Source organism: Peromyscus leucopus, chromosome 20 (genome assembly GCF_004664715.2).
Source record: "Peromyscus leucopus breed LL Stock chromosome 20, UCI_PerLeu_2.1, whole genome shotgun sequence".
In the NCBI taxonomy this organism is placed as follows: Eukaryota; Metazoa; Chordata; class Mammalia; order Rodentia; family Cricetidae; genus Peromyscus; species Peromyscus leucopus.
The window spans coordinates 6,083,837-6,108,431 of record NC_051080.1 but is presented as its reverse complement, the minus strand read 5'-3'; the positions used below and the strand labels follow the sequence as shown (position 1 = coordinate 6,108,431).

At 47.1% G+C, this 24,595-nt stretch overlaps 1 protein-coding gene across 8 annotated transcripts in view; it reads right to left on the bottom strand.

The window, feature by feature from the left end:
- Window positions 1-12,018: 12,018 nt before the first annotated feature.
- The window catches only part of Senp1 (SUMO specific peptidase 1), a 68,571-nt gene continuing 55,994 nt past the window's right edge, over window positions 12,019-24,595 (bottom strand). For all 8 annotated transcript variants that reach the window (XM_028891925.2, XM_037197400.1, XM_028891928.2 and 5 more), the window contains 5 exons: window positions 19,759-19,962; window positions 18,788-18,867; window positions 17,350-17,434; window positions 16,768-16,863; window positions 12,019-14,760 (listed from right to left, as the gene is read on the bottom strand). In XM_028891925.2, the coding sequence (XP_028747758.1) occupies window positions 14,698-14,760; window positions 16,768-16,863; window positions 17,350-17,434; window positions 18,788-18,867; window positions 19,759-19,962 (528 nt within the window). In that variant the 3' untranslated portion in view covers window positions 12,019-14,697. The remainder of the gene's footprint in view (window positions 14,761-16,767; window positions 16,864-17,349; window positions 17,435-18,787; window positions 18,868-19,758; window positions 19,963-24,595) is intronic.

The following is a 24,595-nucleotide window of genomic DNA, read 5'->3' as shown; positions in this document are numbered from 1 at the left end:
AGAAGTTCTGAAGGAGGCATAGGTAAGGTAATGAGAGAGGAAAGCTGAGCTAGAACAGATGTAGAGACAGAGAGCCTGGAAGAAAGGAAAATCAAGTCCCACAGAGGGGGACTGTAGGGTGATTGGAGCCTGAAGTCAGAGGAAAGCCAGGGGCTGTTCAACTTGAGAGCTACGGAGCCTAAGAACTCAGCACGTCGCCGTGGCCATGTTTCTAGACATAGCTAAGAATTTGATGCCCCTATCTTCTCATCACTGAGGGACAGACACAGGAAATGAGCTGGCCGGTTGCTTTGCTGCTCAGCCCGGTCCCCACTGTGGCTAAGACTGTGACGGAAAAGACAAAGGACTCAAGCACCCACCAGGCAAGACTCTGGGCTAGGTATGAGATGAGGACCTGCTTGGGACCCTCAAGGTTCTCTTGTCCAGGATCCAGGTACAGCAGCAAAGAAGGACCTGGACTTTCAGGTGGCCCATTCTCCACTGTCTAGCTGGCTGGTCTTAGGCAAGCCATTTAAATCTTTTTCAGACTATTATTCTTATCTATAAACTACAAACAATAAACTTCCCTTGCCTTCTCCCTGAACCATCAAGCAGATCCACGGCACAGGGTCTTAATGGCACCCACAAAGCAAAAGGAACTGTCCCGTTTGGATAATTTCCTCCAAGCACAGCAAGGTAAAGGCAGTTGGCTGGTGCTGACCTAGAAGCCACCAGAATCTTAGGAACCAGCACTCCTTGTGCCTAGAAATCCATAGGACTGGCTGTGTTTGCTGTTCCAAGAGGCCAAAGAGCGGCCCATGGACCAGCTGTGGACGAGATATCGAGTGATGTGAGCCATACCCAAAGTCTTTGCTCACAGAACTTTCCCATAGGGTCTTCATCCCTCAAACTCGGGATCAACCCACATAGAACCAGGAGTTGGTAAGTACCATCGACGGAGCCATTGAAGATGCCCCCTGAACATTCTATCTAGGAGAGAAGGTTGTGTCCCTGAGAGAATAGGAGCTTGGTAAAGGGTGACATTTATCTACCACAAGTTTGGGGACAAGTTGTGGGACTGGTGTTGGAAGAGTACAAATCAAAGAACAGAATAGAGCAAGGGTCCAGGATGCCTCAAAACAATGTTGAGAGGAAGAACTTAAATGTTTTGGGCAGCTGGGAGATACAGGGCTGCAGGAACCATGATCAAGAGTGGGATGGTAGCGCTCCAGAGCTGAAAGGATTCCCTGGGACCTGAGGCTAGAGGCCTAAGAGAGAAGCAGCATGCAGAGACTGTAGCCACGGGACCACTCTGAAACACTGAGGTAGGCTTGTGCCAGCCAGGGTGCCCATAGGTAGATGCATGGATGCTGAAAGCATGGTACATACACACATGGGATGTTCGTCTACCATAAAAAGAATAAAACCCTGTCTGTCATTTGCAGCAATGTGGATGAAACTTGAGAATAATTACATTCTAAAATTAGCCAGGCACAGAGAGACAAATACCACATGTTTTCACTCTTTTGTGGAAGCCAAAAATGTCAGTATTAAAAGAAGAGAGTGGAATACTGGTCACAAGACATTGGGGGTGAGGGTAGAGATAATGCGTCCCAAAGATAAACTCCTTTGAGACACTGGAGAGATGGTTTGGCAGTTAAGAGCATTGGCTGCTCTTCCAGAGGACCTGGGTTCGATTCCCAGCACCCACATGGTGGCTCACAACATCTGTAACTCCTGTTCTAAGGAATTCATCAATTCCCTTCTGGCCTCTGTGGGTACCAGGCACATACATGGTGCCCAGACATACATTCAGAGAAAACACTTCTACGTGTAAAATAAAAACAAGTAATTCTTAAACAGTAACAATTCCTTCTTACTTTTAGGAGACATTTCACAACTAGAAAATAACTCAGTGTTTCTCAACATACACAAATTTTAAATGTTTAGGTGGTGGGAATCCTGACTATTCATCTATGAATGGCCATTATACACTACATAGGTATTAAATTCTCCATCTGCGCTCCACACATATGTATTCCACGGCAAACAGATCCCCAAGCTAGCCCTTAGTGAAGTGTTGGGAGCGGTTTCACGGTGTGTGTCCGGGACAGCAATAATGCTAACAGTTAATAAAAATGACAGCCCTTTCTACATGCCAGGTCCTGTTCGAAACCCTGTATGTTATCTTATTTAACCCTTATGAATGCCCCTTATAAATAATACTTGACCTGGCTCCCCCAGCATCTTCACACTCCATACTACTGTGCAGAAAACAACTATTCTGATAGAATCCACTCTAGTCTCCTAATGACAGAAAGGACCTGATTGACCTGGGTCAATTAAGCTAATTTCAGGACCCACACAAGAAACTGATTTTTTGTTAAAATTTTTTAAGTGTGTGTGTGTGTGTGTGTGTGTGTGTGTGTGTGTGTGTAGATGTGTGTGTAAGTGCAGGTGTCTGCAGAGGCTGGAGGAGTCAGATCCTCCTGGAGCTTGAGTTACAAGCAGTTGTGAGCTATCTGATGTGGGCGCTGGGAAAAGAACTCAGGGTCCTCTGGAAGAGCAGTACATGTTCTTAATTAATGAACCATCTCTCCAGCCAAGAGGAAGTTTTCTTCAGTTTGGTCCATACCAAGTATGGGACAAAGCTTGCTTTAAAGACAGGGAAGGAAAAGACCCTTCGCTCTTCTTATGCAAGATTTGTGTGGGCATTTTAGGTTTAGAAGGGGCCCTTACTGTGAGGGGCCAGCATGTTAGGAAGGCAGAGTCAAGGGAGTTACTGGAAACAAACTAAAGCTTGATCAAGCTATCCTGAACCTCCCATGATGTTCAGTTCTGTGAATTAATAAGTCTGTTTTGAAAGGTAATTGGATTTTTTTTTTCATGAGACCCAGGGTGTGTGGCCTTCTCTCCAGTCTGGTGGTCACAGGCTGCTCTGGAAGGGCCAGGAATTGTGTCACCCCCTTTTAGAGAAAACCGATTTCAACCTTTAAAAAAAAAAAAGTGCGCTCAGGCGCATCTCTCTCTGGAGACTACACCAAGGTGAACATTAAAAGGGATGGGAGTCTGTTTTTAGTCCAGTGTTAGAAGAGCTTTCCTGTTACTAGACAGCAGGCCAGGGCTTTGGGAGACCACTGGTGCCCATGTGGGGTGCACACTGGATTTGACACAGGAAAGCCTACCCCAGGCCTCAGTTTCCCCCTGTGCAGTGTCTGGGGCAGTACTAGGTAAGGGCTGTCATCTCAGCCAGCTCTAACATTCTGGAATTCCCACAGGCAGGCCTCCAGGCCCCAGGGCTGGCTGAGAGAACAGAGCTGTGGCTGTTTGTCAGTGTGGCAGAACAGTGAAACCCATTGAACCCGTGGGCTCCTGCAACAGAAACAGCCAAATGGCACATGTAGAAAAGATAAATTCATCTGTGGGACTGGTGAGAGGTGCTGAAAAAAATATGCAGCTCTTGGGGGCTGTCCAGGGAAAGCCAATTTTCAATTCACAGGCTGGGACAACCATATGTCTGACAGGCTACACTGAACTTCATTCTGCCGCAGCCAGAGCGGAGGTGGGACTGTGGGAAGGCAGTGCTCATGGACACCGAAGGACTAAGCAGACTATGCTGTGGAGAGTCATGCCTCTCAGGGTCCTGGTTTTGTGGTTTGTAAAGCAATGATATCCTTTTTAGAAATAGGCCTTGAATGGAATCTATAGTTCATGTGAAAAAATGGTGTTTATTTCAGCAACTTACACTGCCTTCAGCAAACTGAGCCCTGAACTGGAGGGGTCTGGGGTCTCCTTCCCTGGGGATCTTTGAGTTGAACTTGAGGCCAGGATGTAAAGAGCTGACATCTTAAGTCTTCTAGTGGCCACTCTTTGACTTTCCTCCCATCCTCTTCACCAGTAACTAAGCAGACGGACGGACGGACGGACGGACGGACGGAGTGACCGCTGTCAGTGTGCTTTCGTATCTGAAACCCCATCTGCATTTACTGTGATCTATAAAGAGACCAGACACTGTCGTGCATATAGATGAGAGCTGGGAATACTATGGCGAGGTGGGCTACAGGGAAGGAAGGCAAGCCAGAGGCCCCTTAGTTAGCAAGTGAGAGCGCTGAGGCGAGAACCAAGGTCCTGGCCCCGCATTCTCTGGTTTTCCATAGCACGTGGCTGTTTCTCCTCCCCCAAGATTTATGGTGAGGGACTCTTGAGTGTTTCTGTTATTTGAGGGCAATGCAGAGCCCTTAGTGCTGGATTAAAACCTCTACGAGTACCAATCGTTGAAAGACTGGCTTTAAAAAAAAAAAAAGCAGTTGTAATGGTGGAGATTTCTAAAGTTCTGACTTTTCCATAGTGATCAATTGTTTTGACACATAATCAACATTGGAGTTAAAAAATTTACATTTTGGGAAGCACTTGTCCTTTCCTGGAGTGTTGAGGTGATTCTGGGCCGCCTTTGGATCCTCCAGCCTGCATTTCCCCCTCATTACACAGGACCCTGGGGCCTTTCAGGGTAGGAAGCTAGCTTGTGCTGGAGCAGGAATGGCAGCATGGACCCCGGAGAGGTGTGTGGTGAGGGGGTCCTCAGGAAAGCTGGAGAAGCTCCTGTTAGGGAACGTCAAGTTCACCCTTGCACAGGCATGGAAACATCCAGAAATTGAGGTTCTCATGGTGGTGTCCTCATATACTTCCCGACACATAGCATCACGCTATTTTCCCGGCACCTGCCATCTTCTCTGGGTCCCTGCAGAGAGGGACCCAATCCAGGAAGTGGTGGGTCCATCAGGTGAGAGCATCGCTGAGAGACGGGGAGTGAGTTTCCAGAGCTTGAGGTGTAGGCACAAGGATCATAAAGACACTAGGGGGAGGCTGAAGTTGACCCTGACCCTACAGGGCTGGGTGGGCTTAAATAGCAATGCTTGCACCATCACTTAAAAAGAACCGACTCCTGAAATCAGAAAATCCACTGCTTATTTATTTACTTTTTAAAAAAGATTTTTGTGCGTATGGGCGTTTTGCCTTCATGTATGTCTGTTCGCCACATGCGTGCAGTGCCCACAGAAGCTAGGAAAGGGCTTCAGGTCCTCTGGAAATGGAGTTAGAGATGGTGGTTAGCCAACACAGGGGTGCTGGGAATCAAAACCTGGGCAGGTCCTCTACAAGAACAAGCCAGTGCTCTTAACTGCTGGGCCACCTGTACAGGCTCAGCTCGCTGGTTACATTTGGAGGGGCCTCAAAGGCTCCTGCTTTGCACATCGTTCCAGAAGGCTTACATAGGGCCCTTATGCAAGCTCTTCTCTCCCATTTCACGGTAGGAAAACTGAACCCCAGATGGGTAAAATACCCAGCCGAAGGTCTCAAAACTCGCTAGTGGCACAGCTGGCAGTCTCCAGCTCCATGTTGTTCTTTGGCTAAGGTGATGTCTCTTTCTCCTCCGAGATCTGGGAAGTCTTGCAAGCACCACTAAGGTGGGCTGCCTGGGGTCCAGGAGTTTCTTGGCGGTAACTCCAACCGGCCTAACATTGGGTACAGGATTGAGAAAGGCACGGCCCGAGTCTGAGCCAAGAGGTATGTGGTGGGGAGGGGGTAAAGAGCTTGAGTGTGGCTTTTGTGTGCGCTCGAGGGTAAGGCTGCATGTGCAAAGACGCACGTCGCTCGCTTGCACACTGGTGGGACGGGACCAGGACTACAGGCCAGCCCGAGAGGTGCTTTGCGGCTCCTGGAATGAATGGGCCTCTGTCTTCTGGGCTGTGTGAGCCTCTGTGTATACAGGTCCTATTAGCTCAACCTCAGCCACACGCAGAAGGGGGAGAGGCCCCGCGAAGCCCAGAGCACACAGTCCTTCTGATTTTAGAATGAAGTAAAGTATGCAAAAGATAACACACCAACTGCAGCTCAGATCAGTGTGTATGCCAACGCCCCACCCGGCGTCCTGTCATTATCTCTCCTGACCCTACTGCTAGTTTCCTCTTGAGCATGCTCGAGCAAGCGAACCTATGCGCATGGCCATGTCAACTTCACTCGGTATGTGCTCCCCTTCCAGTGCCTGCGACCTTGAGTGTGGCTTTCTCCTACCTCACCTTTAGCATCCTCTTTGGATGCTCATACTTACAGCGGGCTTCACTTACACAACTGTATCTGTAATGGACAGGCAGACTCAAGTCCTGTCCAGGGGCCCTATGTTCCTATCCCCCACCCCTTCCAGACTTCTCTGGGCCCAGACCCCTGTTGCCCTTGGCCGTAGTTTGTTTAATGGAGTGATTCCTGTCTGGGAGCAGCCTGGAGCACAGCACATAGGGAGACAGTTATCCAACTTGCTATTTTTTTTTTTTTAATTTCTTACCAGCAGAGCCAAACCACAATGATGGGTCCAGTGGCCTGGCTGGGTGCCTTCCTCATCCCTCCAACCACTATCCTGGCCCCAATTACCAATGGCCTCTGGTTTAAGACTTCTAGTTATCCACTAGAAGACCTCCTGGGTTGGCGTCTGATCCCCCACATGACAGAAGGGAGACCTGGCCTCTGAAGAAGCACCTGGAGCTGAGAGAAATTCCTGGGGACCAAAGGACAGACCCATGGAGGCCAGCAACCATATCTTCCCTATACCCCCAGTGCCTGGCACCGAGTAGGACCTAAAGCAGTTAAGTGAGCGGATGGTTGAGTAGATGGTAGGAGACAGGCAGATGGATGGATCTATAGATAGGAATACATTCATTTGCCCATAAAGGTATTTTTATCAAAATCTGATGTCTTGACCCAAACATGGGAAAGGCTTAGATAAAGACAGTATGATCACTCATCACTGAACTTAAGGGAATGTTGTTAGCCCTTTCTGGCATGTCTGAGACGACCTTAGAGGTCTGAGGCTGTGTGAAACTGGTCCACTCTGCATCCTTACTTCCGCCTCCCTGGATCCCTCTCACAAAGGATGCAGTGCCCGCTAGAAAAGGCCCTGTGCAGCCGAGTGAAGCTGAAGTGAGTCAAGATGAAGTGAGGGGATAGCGGGGCTGTAGCTCAGGCTGCCGGGAGCCATGGCTCTGGGTAAGACACAGGGCTGGCACTATAGTGAGACGCTATGTGCTTGCACCAGGGGACAGAAAGCATCTAGTCCCTAGCGCAGGAGCCTGGCACACTGCAGGTGTCGCAGTGAATACTGAACCAGTAAAACACTTCCATGCTTTCTCTCTGGCTGTCAGCCCCAGATCATCTTCTAACCAGTGTATTAGACCCCCTGGGACCCTCTTCCTGGAGGTAGAATGAATCGGATCAGTAGCCCAGCCCAAGGAGAGAAGGACGACGTTATGCACCACCCCCAAGCCCTGCAGCTCCACTCAGGAGTCCTGCCATTCCCCGGTACTGAGAGTCTTGGGGAAGGAAATGTCCAACACCCCCAGGTTCCTGATCTTCAAGTCTGGTCACTATTCTCTGCGAGCCTTCCGTCTAAATTGCATCTGGAAAGCCGGAGTTTGAAGCCCAAAGAGGCACGCCTCCCTCACCGAGTCCATGTTCTCTAAGCAGATGCAAGAGAGCTACTGGCTGAGAGCAGCCGAGAAAGGCCTTGGAAGCCAGGGAAAACAATTAGGAGTAATTACCATCAAGCGGGGCCTCTGGGAGGGTGGCAGCCATCTGTGATGGAGAGTAGCAGAATGGCTTGGGCAACAGCCGAGGGTGGGGGAAGGGCGGAGAGCGCACGGCTTTTCTTTTCCAGTCCCAGGGTCAGGACGCCTCCCACTTAGCTCCTTGAATAAGATTTCCCTCAGAGGGCAGAGGGGCTTAGCGGGGGAGGGGGTGGGGATGGAAGACCCAGGGACAGCACTGGGTTCTGCATTCCTGAGATTCTCAAACCCGGGCAGAGGCAAGTCCACACGGACAGAATGAGTGAGGCAGTGGTGAAATCAGAGAACGGACCACTAGAAATGTCTCCAGACTCGTGTGTGTGTGTGTGTGTGTGTGTGTGTGTGTGTGTGTGTGTGTGTGTGTGTGTGTGTCCACCTAGCGCAAACCTTGCCTGCCTCCTGAGGCCATGTGGCGGGCTGGGGCCACCTGGCGTCTCTGGATTTCATCACCCTCTGTCCTTAGGGTTATCTTTTTCCCGGTTAGACAAAACTCTAAAGAAAAAGGAATGGACAGGAAGTGAAGAGAGAAAGGACCCTGGGGAAGGATGGGAGAACCTTGTCTGAAGGAGCCAAGGAGACATCCTGCAGGCAGCCGGACCCCGCCTCTCCCTCCCGCCTCCAAACTAAGGTGGAGAGGCGAGTAAGGACCCCATCTTGTTCAGGAGAGCCGAGGATGGCAGAGTGGATCTCACCCAAGGCTCTCTGCCTGGGTTTCAGCTGGGAGGGTGACCTGGAAGACCGCGGCGGGCTCTTGGGTGTCTCCGTTCTGTTTTCTCATTTCAGAAGTGGTGACCTTGGTTCCTAATCACAGACTGCTGAGGGGCGGGCGATGAGGCAATGCTTATTATTATATAATTATTCTCTAAGTGGCTGGCATGCAGGTATGAGAGCAGGGCCTTGAATTCTACTGTTACTACACTATTGGTACTGTCGGAAGGGGGCTCTAGCTGCTAAGTAGAAAACAAAACAAAAGAAACCTGAAGCCAGAGACTGTAGCAGACAGGAAACAGAAATGAGGAAGTAAAGAAGTTCATCAGGGGCCAGCCTAGCACTTGGGAGGCTGACACATGGGGATCTCTGAGTTCAGGTGAGTCTGGTATACATGAGTTCCAGGTCAGCCAGAGCTACACTTCGAGATCCTTTCTCCTAAACAAACAAACAAAAGTCAAAGTGGAAACTCTCAAGAAGAAATGCATGGTATGTCGGCACATGCTATTAATCAAAACAGTTCAGGAGACCGAGAAGGATCAAAAGCCGGGCTATACAATGAGGCAACCTCAAAAATAAACCCATGGGGCTCGAGGGATGGCTCTTCCAGAGGACCCAGAATCAATTCCCAGCACCCATGTGGTGGCTCAACTGTTGTTACTCTGGTTCCCCCAGGGCCTGGCGCCCTCTTCTGGCGTCTCTAGTCATATATGTGTCTGTACGAGGGGTACAGAGACATATATGCATGCAAAACACTCATATACATAAAATCAAACTAAATACACTTAAAAAGCATAATAAAACACGAATCCAAAACAATAAAGGCCAGTTTTGATACACAACTTGGGAGACAGAGAGAAGGATCAGGAGCTCACGGTCATCCTTGGCTACATGACAAATTTGAGGCCAGCCTGGGTTGCATGAAAACTGTCTTTCAATTACCACACAACTTGTGAGACATCAATAATAGCAATTCATCCACCCCCTTCAACCAGCCCGTCTCCTTCAGCTGGGCTAGACACCTGGAGGAGGGCAGACATTTCAGCAAGAGACGCATAGCACAAGCCAGTAACTAGCATCATGCCCAGACGCTGGGAAACACAGAGGAGAAGGATGTGAGTGAAAAGCTATAGACTTTGGGTCTGGGTGCTCCAACAGTCAGAGGATGCAGCGAGGCCAAGAGGCCAGAGGCCAGGCGGTAACACTAGGCAGCCCGGGAGAGGAGGAGGGTGGCAGGGAGGTAGTGAGCCAAATGCAGGGTTTGCGGTCATAGCAATGGGCTGATGGTGAAGGCACACGGGCAGATGAGGAACTAGCTCAGGTGTCAGTGTGTAAAGAACAAGCACCCATCCCTTTCCTGCAGAGCCATGACCGGAGAATGAGGAGTAGCTGGGGAGAGGTGTCTTTTATGGACACTGGTGCAGGTGCCACTTTGAGAAGTCTTCTTGTTTGGTGTCGGGTGGAGAAGATTCAGGCAATTGCCAGCTAGCTAACCAGAGTCAGGAAGTACACGGTTTAAAGGTTTCGTTCCTCACTCCAGCCACTGGACGATGTCTGAAAAATCTTAATCATGCCAAACCACCCCCAAGAGTTCTAAAATCTGTCCAGTGACAACCTGGGTTCTCCTAACCGACAGACAGACAATGCTTCTCCACGAGGCTGTGCGCTGCTGTACGGTCAGCGTTTCACTCCTGTGAGGAGGCAAGGTTGTGAGAAAGGCATGCAGGAAACCAAGGAGGCAGCGTGGCCTGGAGCCCTGACTGGTGCGCCCGGGCCCGGCCCGCTGCCGCCGCCGCCGCCGCCGCCGCCGCCGCTGCCACCCGGCCGCCCGGCCTCCGGAGAGCTCTCTGGCTGCCTCTACAGACAGGGTTAGTTTGTGAAAGCACCAGAAAGCCACACATTTGCATGTTATTTGCGCCCCAGGCTTCACTTGCAGGTATGTGGAAGGAAGTGAATGAATGAACAGTATTCAGTCTCCTGGTTAAGGGGTGGATTCAGAAATCCAGACCACAGTGAGGAGCCAATCACTGGTCCAGTTTGGATCAGCAGACAGTTGGGGGAGATCTATCTGTGTAATGTATTTGTGTATATATAGATATGTACATACTCACACACACATAATCTTATATATATGAGAGGAGACAGAAACAGTCTCAGAGACAGACAAATATATTATTGAGTCCAGAGTCCCCAGTCAAAGCACAGAAGCAAAATCCACAGAATTTATTTTAAATAAATCAATTAAAAAAAAAACCCCAAACTAAGGAGTGACACACAGAAAAAAAGGCAGAACCCTGACACATCCCCACCCCTGGCCCACTCCAGCTTCCTTCTCAACTATGCTAATGACAAGGTCTGCTCATGTCTGCTTAGCCTCCCACATCAGGCAAACTATACACTACAGACTCTAAGACCCCAGGACAAGGTGGCCTTTATTTCCTTGGTCAAACCATCTTTCTTCCCCATTTCAGGGCCCTTAAGTCCAGTGCTTGGCCTCACACTTACGAAATACCTAGACTGGGATTCCCCGTGTTTCAGGTATGGAAGTACCTTTAAAGGCCCCCATCATCCGAGTGTGCAAGGAATATAAATATCAATAAAAAGGATGGAGGAGAAACCTACCCAAAGGGTTAAAAAAAGATGTTCTGATAAGCCTCTTGGGGTACAGTCTGAGAACCCCAAATGGCAGCATGCTGAACTGCTGAGGAGGAAGGTGCCTCTGCTGGAGGCCAAGGGGAACACTGCGATCAGAAGGAACCCTCTGGGACTACAGCACTCGGAAGTCCTTCCTCACATCCTTACAACACTGTTATTCTACAGAAATGCTTCAGAGAAACGAGCCCTGCCGTATCCTCGGCACCATCTACCCATTCTCCCCCTCGCCAGCTCCGTGCGTTGGTCCACCCTGCGAAGGCAAGCGGGAAGTTACCCCGTTCCGTCAGGACTACAGAAATCCAGACAGATTTTAAGATCATGTGACCAGAGGGCTTTAAGGTCAGATGTGGGTGTACGTAATTAGTAGGTTAAGAAAGGACTAAACTGAAGAAGGGTGCCTGAGCAGAGTGCAGTCTGGGCTCTTGGGTACCTCTCGCACTTGCCTTTCCTAGCAGTTGGGTTTTGTCAAGGGTAAGACAATCCCCAGAAGTCCTTAAATGACTGATGGCTGTTCCTCAGCTTAGAAGGAAGACAAGCCTGCACTGCATCAAGGTATGTTCTATTTAGGCAAGGTTCTTGGATTGACACTGATCTTCTACCTCAGTCTGAAATCATCGCACTCTGTCTAGCATCATCCACGCAGACAGAGCAAGGCAAACAACACAACCCGTGCTCGTCACTTTTCCTCTGGGATTTTTCAGGGCTTGGAGGATGGCAGAGCGATTGGAGGGTCAGATTTTAAAAGCCAAGGGGCTCCTTCACGAAGCCTCTCCTGGATCCACTAGAGATCGTTGCCATGGGCCCTGTAAGACCAGGTGGTGATGGCGGCCAGGCTGCGGGGGTGGGGTGGGGTGGGGTGGGGATGTCTGCCAGGTTTTCTGTTCTACCCTTGAAGCACTAAGACACTAAAGCCACCAGTGCCGAGGACAGTGAGCAGAAGCGGCTGGCGTGATCACACTGGCTAAGGAACAGGAGGTAGGGTCACAAGGAGCACACCTCGCATTTGGAGGAGCGAACCGACAGCAAGTCTCTGGGCTGTATGACAGAGAGACACTTACACCAAACACTCCACAGGACTCCTGGGAGTCACAGTGGATCTCAAGCCATCAACCGGATCTAACAATCTTCCACACATCACACCACATGTTCTCAAAAGGGCAGAGACCAATCTTATTTTCTCTGCACACAGTCCAGGGATGACTGCTAGGACTGTGGTGTTTTTGGTTTTGTTTTGTTGTTGTTGTTGAAAAGTTTGTAACAGCCATGCAATGCTTATCATCCTTCAAACAGTCCTTTTGTGGGGGAGGGGGATGGATATGAGCACTAAAGCCAGGGAAAACAGACAAAGAGAAGGAAAACAAGAGGCACATTTAGTTTAAAGCAGGTTAAACAGATACGGAGCATACCCTTGGCCACAGACTACAGAAACTCTTCAGTCTTGGTCATCAGAGCTCACTCCAGAACTAAGGAGTTTCCAGGTACTTGCCCTGCTCTGGCTGGCTGGCTCGCTCTCGAAGAACGGCTTATCTGCACACAATCTGCACACACTCCCGAGAAGCCACCCCACCACACCGGCCACTCCTATTAGTCCTGGGATGGGCAGTGGCCTTGGGGTCACTAACTTTCACCTGGTACACATTCAAACTGCACTGGAGAAAGGGAGCCGACTTCAGACAGGCTCAAGAACTCCTTATATATTTTGCAAAGTGCTTTTGTTGCATGTCTCATATTCTGCTATACATGGCAATAAATATTTGTTGCTTTGGTCCACACAAAAAGTCTCTGAGGAAGATAAAACAGATATTGTCTAAAGGAACAAACAATAAACACAGAAAACTCTCTTTGATGAGCCCCAGATAGTAGTGAGATAAGCCTGAAAGCTTGTCTTTATAGTAACAGTCCAAAGTGCCACGGAGTAAGCTGTCACTTAAATACAGCAAGTACCAAGTCAGACAGTATTCTAGAGTCCTACAGTGAGTCTGCATGCCACAGTTTTCTACCAGAGTGTGAAAGGTCCCAGCAACTCAGACACAGAAAGCTATTTATTTCCTATGGAAAATCAAAAGAAAGAGAAAGGGAGGGCAGAGGAGAGAGGAGCAGAAGAAGGAAACGTAAGTGTACAAAGGGGTCTCTTCCTCCAACATGCAGGGGCAAGGAAGAGCGGGGGACACTGGGTGCTGGAGTGGAGACGCGAACATTCAGTTTAACAATGGAATATTAAAAAAAAATAGTTGTTGTTGTTTTCAAATTGTAACCTGTGGTAAAACATAGAAAAATGTACTAAACAAGCTTGGTATAAAACAGAGTAGAATTTTCAAATAAGCCCAAGGAGGAAGCACAATGCTGGAAAGGACGGGGCTCCGGGGAGAGGAGGAGATTTTATATAAAACTACCCATTACAATACAGAAAAGTATAAAATGTTCCTGCTCTGGAACGTAAGTACAAAATGACACTGGCATTGGATCATCTCACCATCTAGACCTTAGGAGCTCTCGGAGGGTGGGAGAAATGGTAGAAAGAACAAAAGGAATAGCAGTTTGAAAATCTCAGGCTTAGCAATCTAACTCCACCCTTTTTTGTTTTGTTTTTCAGCTGAAAATGACGTTTACCTTGGTAACCTTTACTCCTAAGCCAAATTCATCCAGGTTGCAAAATACTCTTAGGAAGTCTACAAACACCCAATGCAGAGCAGCTGGTCGAGGCAGCTGTCGGGGTCACTGTGTGCTGGAATTTGAAAGATGAAAATAAACCTACAGACTAAATGGTGAACACATTCAGTCTCTTTTTTCTTTTAAAAGCATATCCCTGTGAAATATATATTTCACGTGTGTGTGCATATATGCATGTATATGCACACACATATAGATAAGTATATATGTATATAAAATTCTCTGTGGTTAGAAACATATTTAAACTACTAGCCACAGACCATCTAGACCTGTATTCATCCAACTCTGGTATCTGATGCTAAAGACCGAGGTCCTTCTTCTTGGTCAGAAGCAGGCAACAGTGAAGTGGGGCCCTGTTGCCACACTCAGCACTTCTGGGGGGTGTCCTCTCCACAGCACATGCGCTAGCACACACAAACCCCTGCCTGCCAGGAAAGGACTGCTCGTAACTTCAGGGTCTGCCAGGCTTGTGCGCTGTGCTCGGCGTGGGATGACTCTACCAGTGATCAAACAGCTTTGAGGAGAAGCCGTTGGGTTTCACATCAGGGCACAGAAACAGGAAGGGTTCTGCAGGAGGGGACTTAAGCGTGGGCCTCCAAGTCCAGTTTACAGTCCCATTGTTACCTCTGCATCTCGGGAATCATGTGTATGTCTACGTGCTGGTGGTTTTTATCCCTACCTGCTGTCCATGCCCTTGCCTACTTCTTGGTAAGGCCTAACAACAAAAGTTTATAAGAAACCAATATTCTTCCCAAGCTTTCCGTACGCTCCTAATTAGGGACTCAGTGAGGCTGGAGCCCTCTGGAAACAAGATGGCAGAAATGAGGTGAAAAGCAGTCTCTCTCCGGCTTAGGGGTGTCCCTCACCCCTTTCACAGCACCAAAGTTTCTTTGCAAAAATAGTATCTGAGATACAAAAGGAAAGGCAGATGTGCTTGTGAGTGCATCTCGCCTGGGCTGGTCCAGGATCAAGGGCTGCACAAGAACAGGGTGAGGAGCAGCTGTCCCAAGGTCTCTGGCTGGAGATGGCAAAGGGCTGGTCCCCATACTATCATGTCCGTTCTCTGAGACAGTCTTCACAAGAGCTTCCGGTGGAGGATCTCCCAGACCATTCGCTTCCGGAAATACGGCATGTGTTGCTGTAGGGGCATAGACACACTCTCAATTTTCACTTTTGTAAGCACAATACTCCTTTCTCCATACTCCCTTTTTTCTTAAGGTTTTCAACTAACAGACTCAGTGACATTTCTGGTTTTTCAAACTTCTCATTCATGGTTCCATGCAGTCTTTTCTTATCGTTCCTTTCCAGTACTATTTACACTCTGTACCTTAAGGAGTTACAGTGGGCATTACCTGGAGTCTCCAGGCTAGGCCCAAATGACTCCCAGAATTCTGAGAGTGGTGCCTATCAATTCTTTTATATTGGTCTCTTAAGAGAGTATGAGACTAAGGCCTGAAAATGAAAAATATTTTCTCAGAGAAGAACTAAGAGAACCTCAACCATTATCTCAGTTTGGTCTAGGTCCCAGTGTCTTAATTTTTAATTTGGTTTTAAGACAGGCTCTCATTAGGTAGCCCTGGCTGACCTGGAACTCTAGATTGACCAGGCTGCTCTCTAACTCATAAGAGATCGGGCTGTTTCTGCCTCTGAGCGCTCGGATTAAAGGCATGTGCCACCATGCCCAGTTTTCCCAAAGGTTTTTTAAATGATACATTTCATTTGTGTGCAAACTCACTTTTGTCCTTAATCAACTGTAAAATTACTTGTATACCAGAGAACTGTTTTAACATAAATTCTTTGATTTATTGTCAGCATATGTTTCAGTTATCTATTTAATATCTATCTAGGGTCGTGTAAAACAAATGGTAAGTTTTTATCTCTTTTTAAAGACTTACTTGTTCTATCTGTATGAATGGTCTCCCTGCACACACGTCTGCGTCCCACGTGCATGTAGTGGCACCTGGGACAGCTAGAAGGGGGCGGTCTTTGGGAACTGCAGTTACTAGTAGTTGTGTATGGCCACGTGGGTGCTAAGAACTAGACCCAGGCCCTTTGGGGAAGAGCAGCAAGTATTCTTAAACCACTGAGCCATCTCTCTAGCCTCAGCAAGAGGAACAAATTTAAGAATCCCTTAGGTTCAGACAAAATCTAGAAAAGCCACTCATTCAAATAGAAGTAAAAAGTTAAGTAGAAAACATATCAGAATAAACCATAATAATTTCTGGTCTCAGTCAACTTTGGTTCAGGACAATAGATAGAAAAATGACCTGCTGAGATAAAACTGACCAGCTGCACTGAGAAAGGGGACAAGGATGGGGTGTTAAAACAAAGTACACGAGGAGATGAAGTTGTGGTCTGTGGTGGTCTGAAAGAAAATGGCCCCCAAAGGGAGTGGCACTATGAGGAGGCGTGGCCTTGTTGGAGGAAGTGTGTGGCACTATGAGGAGGTGGGCTTTGAGGTCTCTTTTGCCCAAGCTTCCCTCAGTGCTACTTTCAGTCAACTTCCTGTTGCCTGAAAGATGTAGGACTCTCAGCTCTTCCTCCAGCACCACGTCTGCCTGCATGTCACCATGCTGATAATGGACTGACCCTCTGAAGCTGTAAGTGAGCCACCTCAATTAAACGTTTTCCTTATAAGAGTTGCCATGGTCATGGTGTCTCTTCACAGCAACAAAAACTAAGACAGGGTCTATTCCAAAACTTGAACTGAAGAATGCTTTCTCTGGTTCCAGTTTTGTGTTTGTTGTAAGACTAGAGGTAGGTTGGGGCGATGGACAGAGAATAGAGAATGCAGCTTTCTTTTTAATCAGCTCACTCACTATCATGTGACACACGGTTACCCAGGATATGGTCAGTCCCTGTCTTCTTTGGTGCAGTGTTATAGACTGGGGAGAGTTATGAGACACAACCCGAAGCAAGCAAAGGTACGGCAGAGGCCACAGAACAGAGAGAAAGGCAGCTACGGACAGCTGGGGGTCCGGTGCGGACAGCTGGGGGTCCGGTACGGACAGCTGGGGGTCCGGTACGGACAGCTGGGGGTCCGGTACGGACAGCTGGGGGTCCGGTGCGGACAGCTGGGGGTCCGGTACGGACGGACAGCTGGGGGTGTGTCCGGTGCCCAGCCCCGTCCTGAGGCCCACCTCACCTGGGTGAAGTTGATTGGTCTGTCTTTGGTAATGCAGTCAGCGTATTTGCAAGCAAACATCCCACAGTCACTTCCATTCATCTGCTGCGGAATTTCCTAAAAGACCAACAACACACTGTTTGTGCAAAGCTTCTTTATCAATTTTACACCATTTCCCTGAATTTTGAACATACGACCTTGGGTTGCCTATTGGACAATAAAGTTTAAGGGGGATTTTTTTTTTTTAAGTAGTATTTTCATCCCACCTTTGTGGTTTACTTCATACTCATCATCTGGGGAACTATCTCAGATTTTCATGGTACCGAAGGGTATAAAAACTGGTCTTTCCACTAAGCATCCAACAGTCAAGTATTTCTGACAGGAGTAAAAACTAGGCAAAACAGTCTGGCATTTAGAAAAGAGTTTTACACAGAACCATGTTATGAGCTTTCCCACAAATAATTCACCTTCCTCGAGGAAGTAGACAAAGCTGAAGGCAGGCTAGACATGAAGCCAGAAAATCTCTGGGAATCAAACAGCAGATCAACCCTCTCCTCCCCACACTGTTTTCAAGGACCTACAGGAGACCCGCAGGAAACATACCTGGCTCTTCTTGCTGAAGAGCTGCCAGCCATTGGTGTCGAACTCTCTCCTTTTCTTGTCAACACTTTCTTGCTTTAGGTATTGCCTACGGCAGTGGACGAGAATGAGCTGAGCTGTGTAGAGCTCTAATGGCAGCTGCCACCTACAGAATGGAATGGGGCTGGCAGTCCTCGGAAGCCAACCCTTGAAACCCCCACCACCACCCACACTGCCAACCCCGGAGCGCCAGGACCTCTGCTTCTGATGGCATGAGAGCAACAGTCTTCTTCCCAAAGTCCTCCAGTCTACTTATCTCCTAAGGAGCAACCTTTAAATATATTTCTTGGTTTGTATGGTCCTTTTAGTGCCATCAATCTAATGGATAATTTATTATTAAATTATTAAAAATGTCTCTAGCAGTATCAGGGTATGTATTTTAACACTGGTAGGTTTGGATCTTCTTGTAAAAGTTCAGTTCAAACCAACAATTCAACAAGTACAAATTCAAGCAGGGTGGTGGTGGCACAAGCCTTTAATCCCATTCCTTGGGAGGCAGGTGGATTCCTGAGGTCAAGGTCAGCCTGGTCTACAGAGTTCCAGGACAAGCCAGGGCTACAAGGAGAAACTCTGTCTTGAAAAACCAAAACCAACCAAACAGAAAGTACAAATTCACAAAGACTCCTAATTGTCACGTGCATGTGTTGTAATGTGACTGTGTGCAGTTGTGTATGTGTTCACACACATGTGGGTATGAGTACGTGTGTGGTGTACATGTGGAAGGCTGATGTTGACATCAAGTGTCATCCATGGTCACTCCCCAGCTTATTCACTGAGACGGGGTCTCTCACTGACACTACCAGTCTTGCTGACGAAGCCATGCACACACGTCACTATGTGAGTCCTGGAGATCCGAACGAACCATGGGCTTCATGCTTGTGCAGCAAGCCCTCTGGTCTCCGGGTCTCTCCCTAGCCGAGAGCATTCTGTGTAAGTATTAAACACTCACCTTCAGGAACATCTTCCCCCAGCCATATACCAGACGCACAGCAAAAGACCAGGTGTTTTAGAAAGAGAAGCAAGTAGGGTATAAGAGACCCGCATTCTAATTTCCAGGAGAGCCACCCACTAAGTATTAAGATGCAAAGGAAACCAAGGTCGCCTCTCTGGGACTTGAGTTTTTTCATCTAAAATTTCAGAAAGCTGAATTCAATGAGTTGTGTTGACTTAATCTCTATGTATATAGTTATTCTATATTTTAGTGTGTCAAGACAGCAATTGCCCTCATTAATACACATTGTAGTATTATACTGCTAAACTTTACTCGAACTTAAACTATGCATTTCTACGAGATATGACGATGTCATCCGTCACGTTTCCGAAGGTCCCAGACAACTGAGTTTCACTGCCGGAGAAACAGAGAAAGCAACAACAATTTGGTCTCTCTTCAACTCTCACTCACAAGAGGATCCTGCAGGCTTCATTGTTTATTCCACCCATAGAGTCGTAGTAGGTGACACTTTTCTTTCTGAAGTCTATGACCTGGAACAGAACAGAGCAGTGAGGGCCCTGCTGTCGCGCCAGCGTTTCCTCCCCGACCTTCTGTGACACCGTGAGATGCTGGGGGATGTTCTGATCGTACTGTCTTAATAGCAGTGGGTTGTTCATGGAGATGATGCCAGGGGCTCATCAATTCACGGGCCTAGTGACTGGCCTGAAATCCTTTTCTACAGTGCAGTTTTCCCATGATCAACAACCATGATTCAGAGAAAACTAGTTAATTATCTTAAGATCATTTCCACAGTTTAAGATGATGACAAGATTCTGGGTTTGTCTTTAATCTTGATATTTTCTTTTTCAATTGGTATCTTCTAAATGTAATTCAACACAAAATATATAATAACTTTTATTAACATTAAATTAATGTATCCATACTCCCCGAGTCATAAAAACAGAGAGCAAGCCACAGCCAGGCAGGAAGTAGTGGCCAGAGCTGGAGCTGGTAGTATCATGAACATGCTTCCCCCCTGTCTTATGCTGAGGCCAGTAGCCGGCTGGCAGCTGCCACAGCTAAGCATCTCCTACTCTGATAGGAAATTCACTCATTCACCTCATTTCTAGCCAAGTTACCACTATTAAATCCTATTTTCCCCTGTAATCAAGCAAAGATGTAGAACTCATGACTCCCTAGGTTCTCTTTGTAGGTTTTTTTTCCATGTCATCAAAAATAAAGGAGCTAGGGCCGGGCGTTGGTGGCGCACGCCTTTAATCCCAGCACTCGGGAGGCAGAGCCAGGTGGATCTCTGTGAGTTTGAGGCCAGCCTGGGCTACCAAGTGAGTCCCAGGAAAGGCGCAAAGCTACACAGAGAAACCCTGTCTCGAAAAACCAAAAAAAATAAAAAAATAAAAAAAAAAAATAAAGGAGCTACTCACAGCTAGACACCAGTGCACACCCAAGTGAATGGGTACCAGAAGAATGTCGACAGAAAATACATCCACTTTCTTTGTCCAACGTTTCACCGCCTGATAGCCAGCCGTTTTTAACTTAGTGAAGAAGAAGGTATTAAATGCATGGACACTTGGGAATCCCGTCTCTTTACTGCGCTCCATCAGCATGTTCATGTAGAAATTGATGATCTGTAGGAAGAAATCACACATGACAAAGCCACAGCAGTGGAGCAGCAGGGGGGCAGCTATACCGCATAACTAACCTGCATTGACATACCGCATAACTAACCTGCCATTGACATACTGGATAACTAACCTGCCATTGACATACTGGATAACTAACCTGCCATTGACATACCGCATAACTAACCTGCCATTGACATACTGCATAACTAACCTGCCATTGACATACCGCATAACTAACCTGCCATTGACATACTGGATAACTAACCTGCCATTGACATACTGGATAACTAACCTGCCATTGACATACCGCATAACTAACCTGCATTGACATACTGTATAACTAACCTGCATTGACATACTGCATAACTAACCTGCCATTGACATACTGGATAACTAACCTGCCATTGACATACCGCATAACTAACCTGCCATTGACATACTGCATAACTAACCTGCCATTGACATACTGGATAACTAACCTGCCATTGACATACCGCATAACTAACCTGCATTGACATACTGCATAACTAACCTGCCATTGACATACTGGATAACTAACCTGCCATTGACATACCGCATAACTAACCTGCATTGACATACTGCATAACTAACCTGCCATTGACATACTGGATAACTAACCTGCCATTGACATACCGCATAACTAACCTGCCATTGACATACTGGATAACTAACCTGCCATTGACATACCGCATAACTAACCTGCATTGACATACTGCATAACTAACCTGCCATTGACATACTGGATAACTAACCTGCCATTGACATACCGCATAACTAACCTGCATTGACATACTGCATAACTAACCTGCCATTGACATACTGGATAACTAACCTGCCATTGACATACCGCATAACTAACCTGCCATTGACATACTGGATAACTAACCTGCCATTGACATACCGCATAACTAACCTGCCATTGACATACTGGATAACTAACCTGCCATTGACATACTGGATAACTAACCTGCCATTGACATACCAAATAACTAACCTGCCATTGACATACTGGATAACTAACCTGCCATTGACATACCGCATAACTAACCTGCCATTGACATACTGCATAACTAACCTGCCATTGACATACTGGATAACTAACCTGCCATTGACATACCGCATAACTAACCTGCCATTGACATACTGGATAACTAACCTGCCATTGACATACTGGATAACTAACCTGCCATTGACATACCGCATAACTAACCTGCCATTGACATACTGCATAACTAACCTGCCATTGACATACTGGATAACTAACCTGCCATTGACATGCTGGATAACTAACCTGCCATTGACATACTGCATAACTAACCTGCCATTGACATACCGAATAACTAATCTTCCATTAACATACTGAATAACTAATATGCCATTAACATATGTTTATGTGTTATGCTTTGAATCCCAACCAACTCAATGAATGCTTCAACAGACAGATTTAATATATCCAGTTTTCACTTACTATGAAGATTTTATTAATCATACTCCTGACACTATCAAAAAACTAAGCTTAACTGCTGGACGACAGGACAAACAGGCAGACACTAGCAGGACTTGGAGAGACCGAGAGTCAGGAGAAGGGGAGGCTCCCGAGGGAAGGAGAAGATGGAGTGGGCTGCAGTTCCTCTAATATTTTTGTGCTGAGTAAGTGGATCCTGAGCTCAGTTCTTATTCCCCCCATACACCCCTTTCTCCTTCTTTTCTCCCTCCCTCTGTTGAAACAGGGTCTCACTCTGAAGCAGACTGGACTGAACTCACTATACAGCCCAAGCTAGGCTTGAACCCATGGAACATCTGTTTGAGACTTGAGTGCTGGGATTAAAGGCGTGGCATGTGACATGATCTTGTATGGATAGAAAATCCAGCTCCATATCCAAAGCCACACCAGTCACACCGCAGAGGCACACTGCTTCGGTCTCAGGCAGAGCTAAGCAACCAGAAAGCCAGGAGACAGACTAGGAAACCCCCTGCAACAGCATGGCCATTTCACGTAGGAGCAACGTCTTCTCCAACAGTAACGAGACTGCCTGTGGTTCCTTTAGGTCCAGGGCTCCCTGGTGCTAAATCTTAAAAGTTACAGGCCAAAAATTACGGCATACTTCGTTTATGTGGATAGCTAAAGCCAGGCCAGTGTCTGTCAACTGAAAGGAATGAATGGGCTAACTGAGCCACAGCCTGGAAATATGGCTATGAAAACAGGCACATTTTTCAGAATGTTTTTTGAGGAATGGGAAAATGCCCCTGTCCTTTGACAAATATTTATACACCAGGATGCCAGAGCAGTGAGCCACTGTCCAGCAGCAGGGAGCACGGCCAGGAACACAGGCGAGCATGGTCCAGCCCAGAGAAAGGGCCTATAGATCCACACACAGAGGCAGCTTCAGGGAAACTTCACCGAGGGCTCGAAGATGATGGGGGGCCAAGTCTGAAGACACTGTTCTGGCGCAGCACAGACCCCAGAGGAAGCAGAGGACTCAGGTCACTGTGGCTAATCCTATGTCCCGAAGCTAACTGGTTCTTAGTTATTTTAAATAATGAAAAGGAATCTAGGTACAACTGGATGGAGTATTTTCAAATCTAGGTATTCAGTTTAACTGCCTGAAAATAATGGTCCTAAATGATATCTCTCTGTTTGTGAAAGCATCTACTAATACAGGCATACCTGCCCAGCAAGCAGAGATTTCTAGATAGCAAACTATGATCTCCATTGAGAGAAAATTAATCAACGGGAATGGTAAGTTTCCTCTTAGAGAATCAGGTAGAATCTACCTAGTCTATTATGTTATCCGTGTATATATATTATAAACATTATAAACATATATTTACTGTACCCAAAGCTACAGTACACAGGCAGATAGCCAGTTACTCAGAGTCAAACCTTTTTGCAGGGGCTGTCGGGTTACATACTTTATCAGGCAGTGAGGACTAAAGGAAAAGGTGAAAGACCACGGGCAGAGAGATAAGGACAGCCGAGCACACAAAGCCAGGCAAACACTTCTCTCCCAGGTATCTACCAGAGTGTTCAGCTCTACGATCGTTAGCTTGAAGCTTAAAAAAAAAAAAAAAAAAAAAAAGCGGGGGTTGACATGTTATACCTAAGTACCCTATTTTTCAGAAGGAAAAAGTTCTAAAGACTAAACGGTTTGAATAGTCCAGTTTTTCCTCGCTCCCTGAGGAACCAACTATAAAGCTAGATTGACGAGAACAGAGAATCCTTTCTTCGTTGCTTGTGTCTCGACCCCAGCCAAGGTTGGTTGTTTTTTTGTTTTTTTTTTTTTAAATGGGGAAGGAAATGGCTTCTTCCCACTAGCCAATAGTTAATTAGCTCGATGGAATGATGTGAGTTCCTTTCCATTTTCCTATATTCCAGCAGAGGGAGTTTGGTGGCCTCCACATTCCTTCCCATTAGCTGAGAATTTGCAATCTGATATCTAGGCTGAGTTTAGATACAAGTCTCTCTCCTCAAGTGAGGAAAACTGCCATCGTTCAGCCGAGACACAATCATACTCAAAAGAAGACACACAAAGACTCCTACATGTCATCCCACAGAGTGGGCTGGGGATAAAGGAAAAGAAACGAGCGAAGGGGTCCTAGTGTCCAAGGTGAGAGAGAAGGAGATGCTACCACGTGTGCCCGCTTTATGAAGACCACGGTCCTGCCCTGCTCCGCTGAAGAGCGCTCTCTGACACAGTCTCTTGGCCCAGCAAGTCTTAAATCCCTTTGAAATGAGGGCTGAAGTCCACCAGTCCTGTGTCTGCTGTTTGTCCGGCCACTAAAGCACACCCGAAAACCAGTGCTGGCTTTGTTGGACCACTTGCCGCCCTCTGGTGCCTACCAACTGCCTTCCTACGGTCTGAAGAGCCCTGGCTGGAGCGTCTGCTTGTCTATGCAGCCTTGTCTGAGGACAGGAGAACTGTTTACAGTCTCTGTTCCTTTTAGAGTCTATTTGATGAGTTGCCAGCCTGAAGTTGCAAAGAAGCTTCTCTCTCTCTCTCTCTCTCTTTTTTTTTTTTTTTTTTTTTAAGATTTATTTATTATGTACACAGAAGAGGGCACCAGATCTCATTACAGATGGTTGGGAGCCACCATGTGGTTGCTGGGAATTGAACTCAGGACCTCTGGAAGAACAGCCAGTGCTCTTAACCGCTGAGCCACCTCTCCAGCCCCAAGAAGCTTCTCTTTAAAGGAAAAGTCAACAGTCTTTTCTTTTTTAAATTAAAAATACATATTTATTTATTTTATGTATATGGGTGTTTTGCCTGAATATATGTCCATGTACCATTTGTATGTGGGTCCCCTGGAATTGAGTTACAGATGGCTGTAAGCTGCTATGCGGGTGCTCGGAAGAGAACCTGGGTCTTCTGCAAGAGCTTCCAGTGATCTTAACCACTGAACCATCTCTCCAGCTCCAGAAAAATCATACAGTATTTTCAAATGAAGACTGGGCAGAGAGATAAGGATTTCCCCCCTGAATGTTGACAGAATGCCATAAATGATCGCTGGTATTTGTATCTTTTGCTTGCCCAATAAACTAGATAAATCTAGAAGGAAAACATTCTCTAGCAGTAGTCTTCATGTCTAACTCTTCCACGGTCACTCTCAAGCCCAC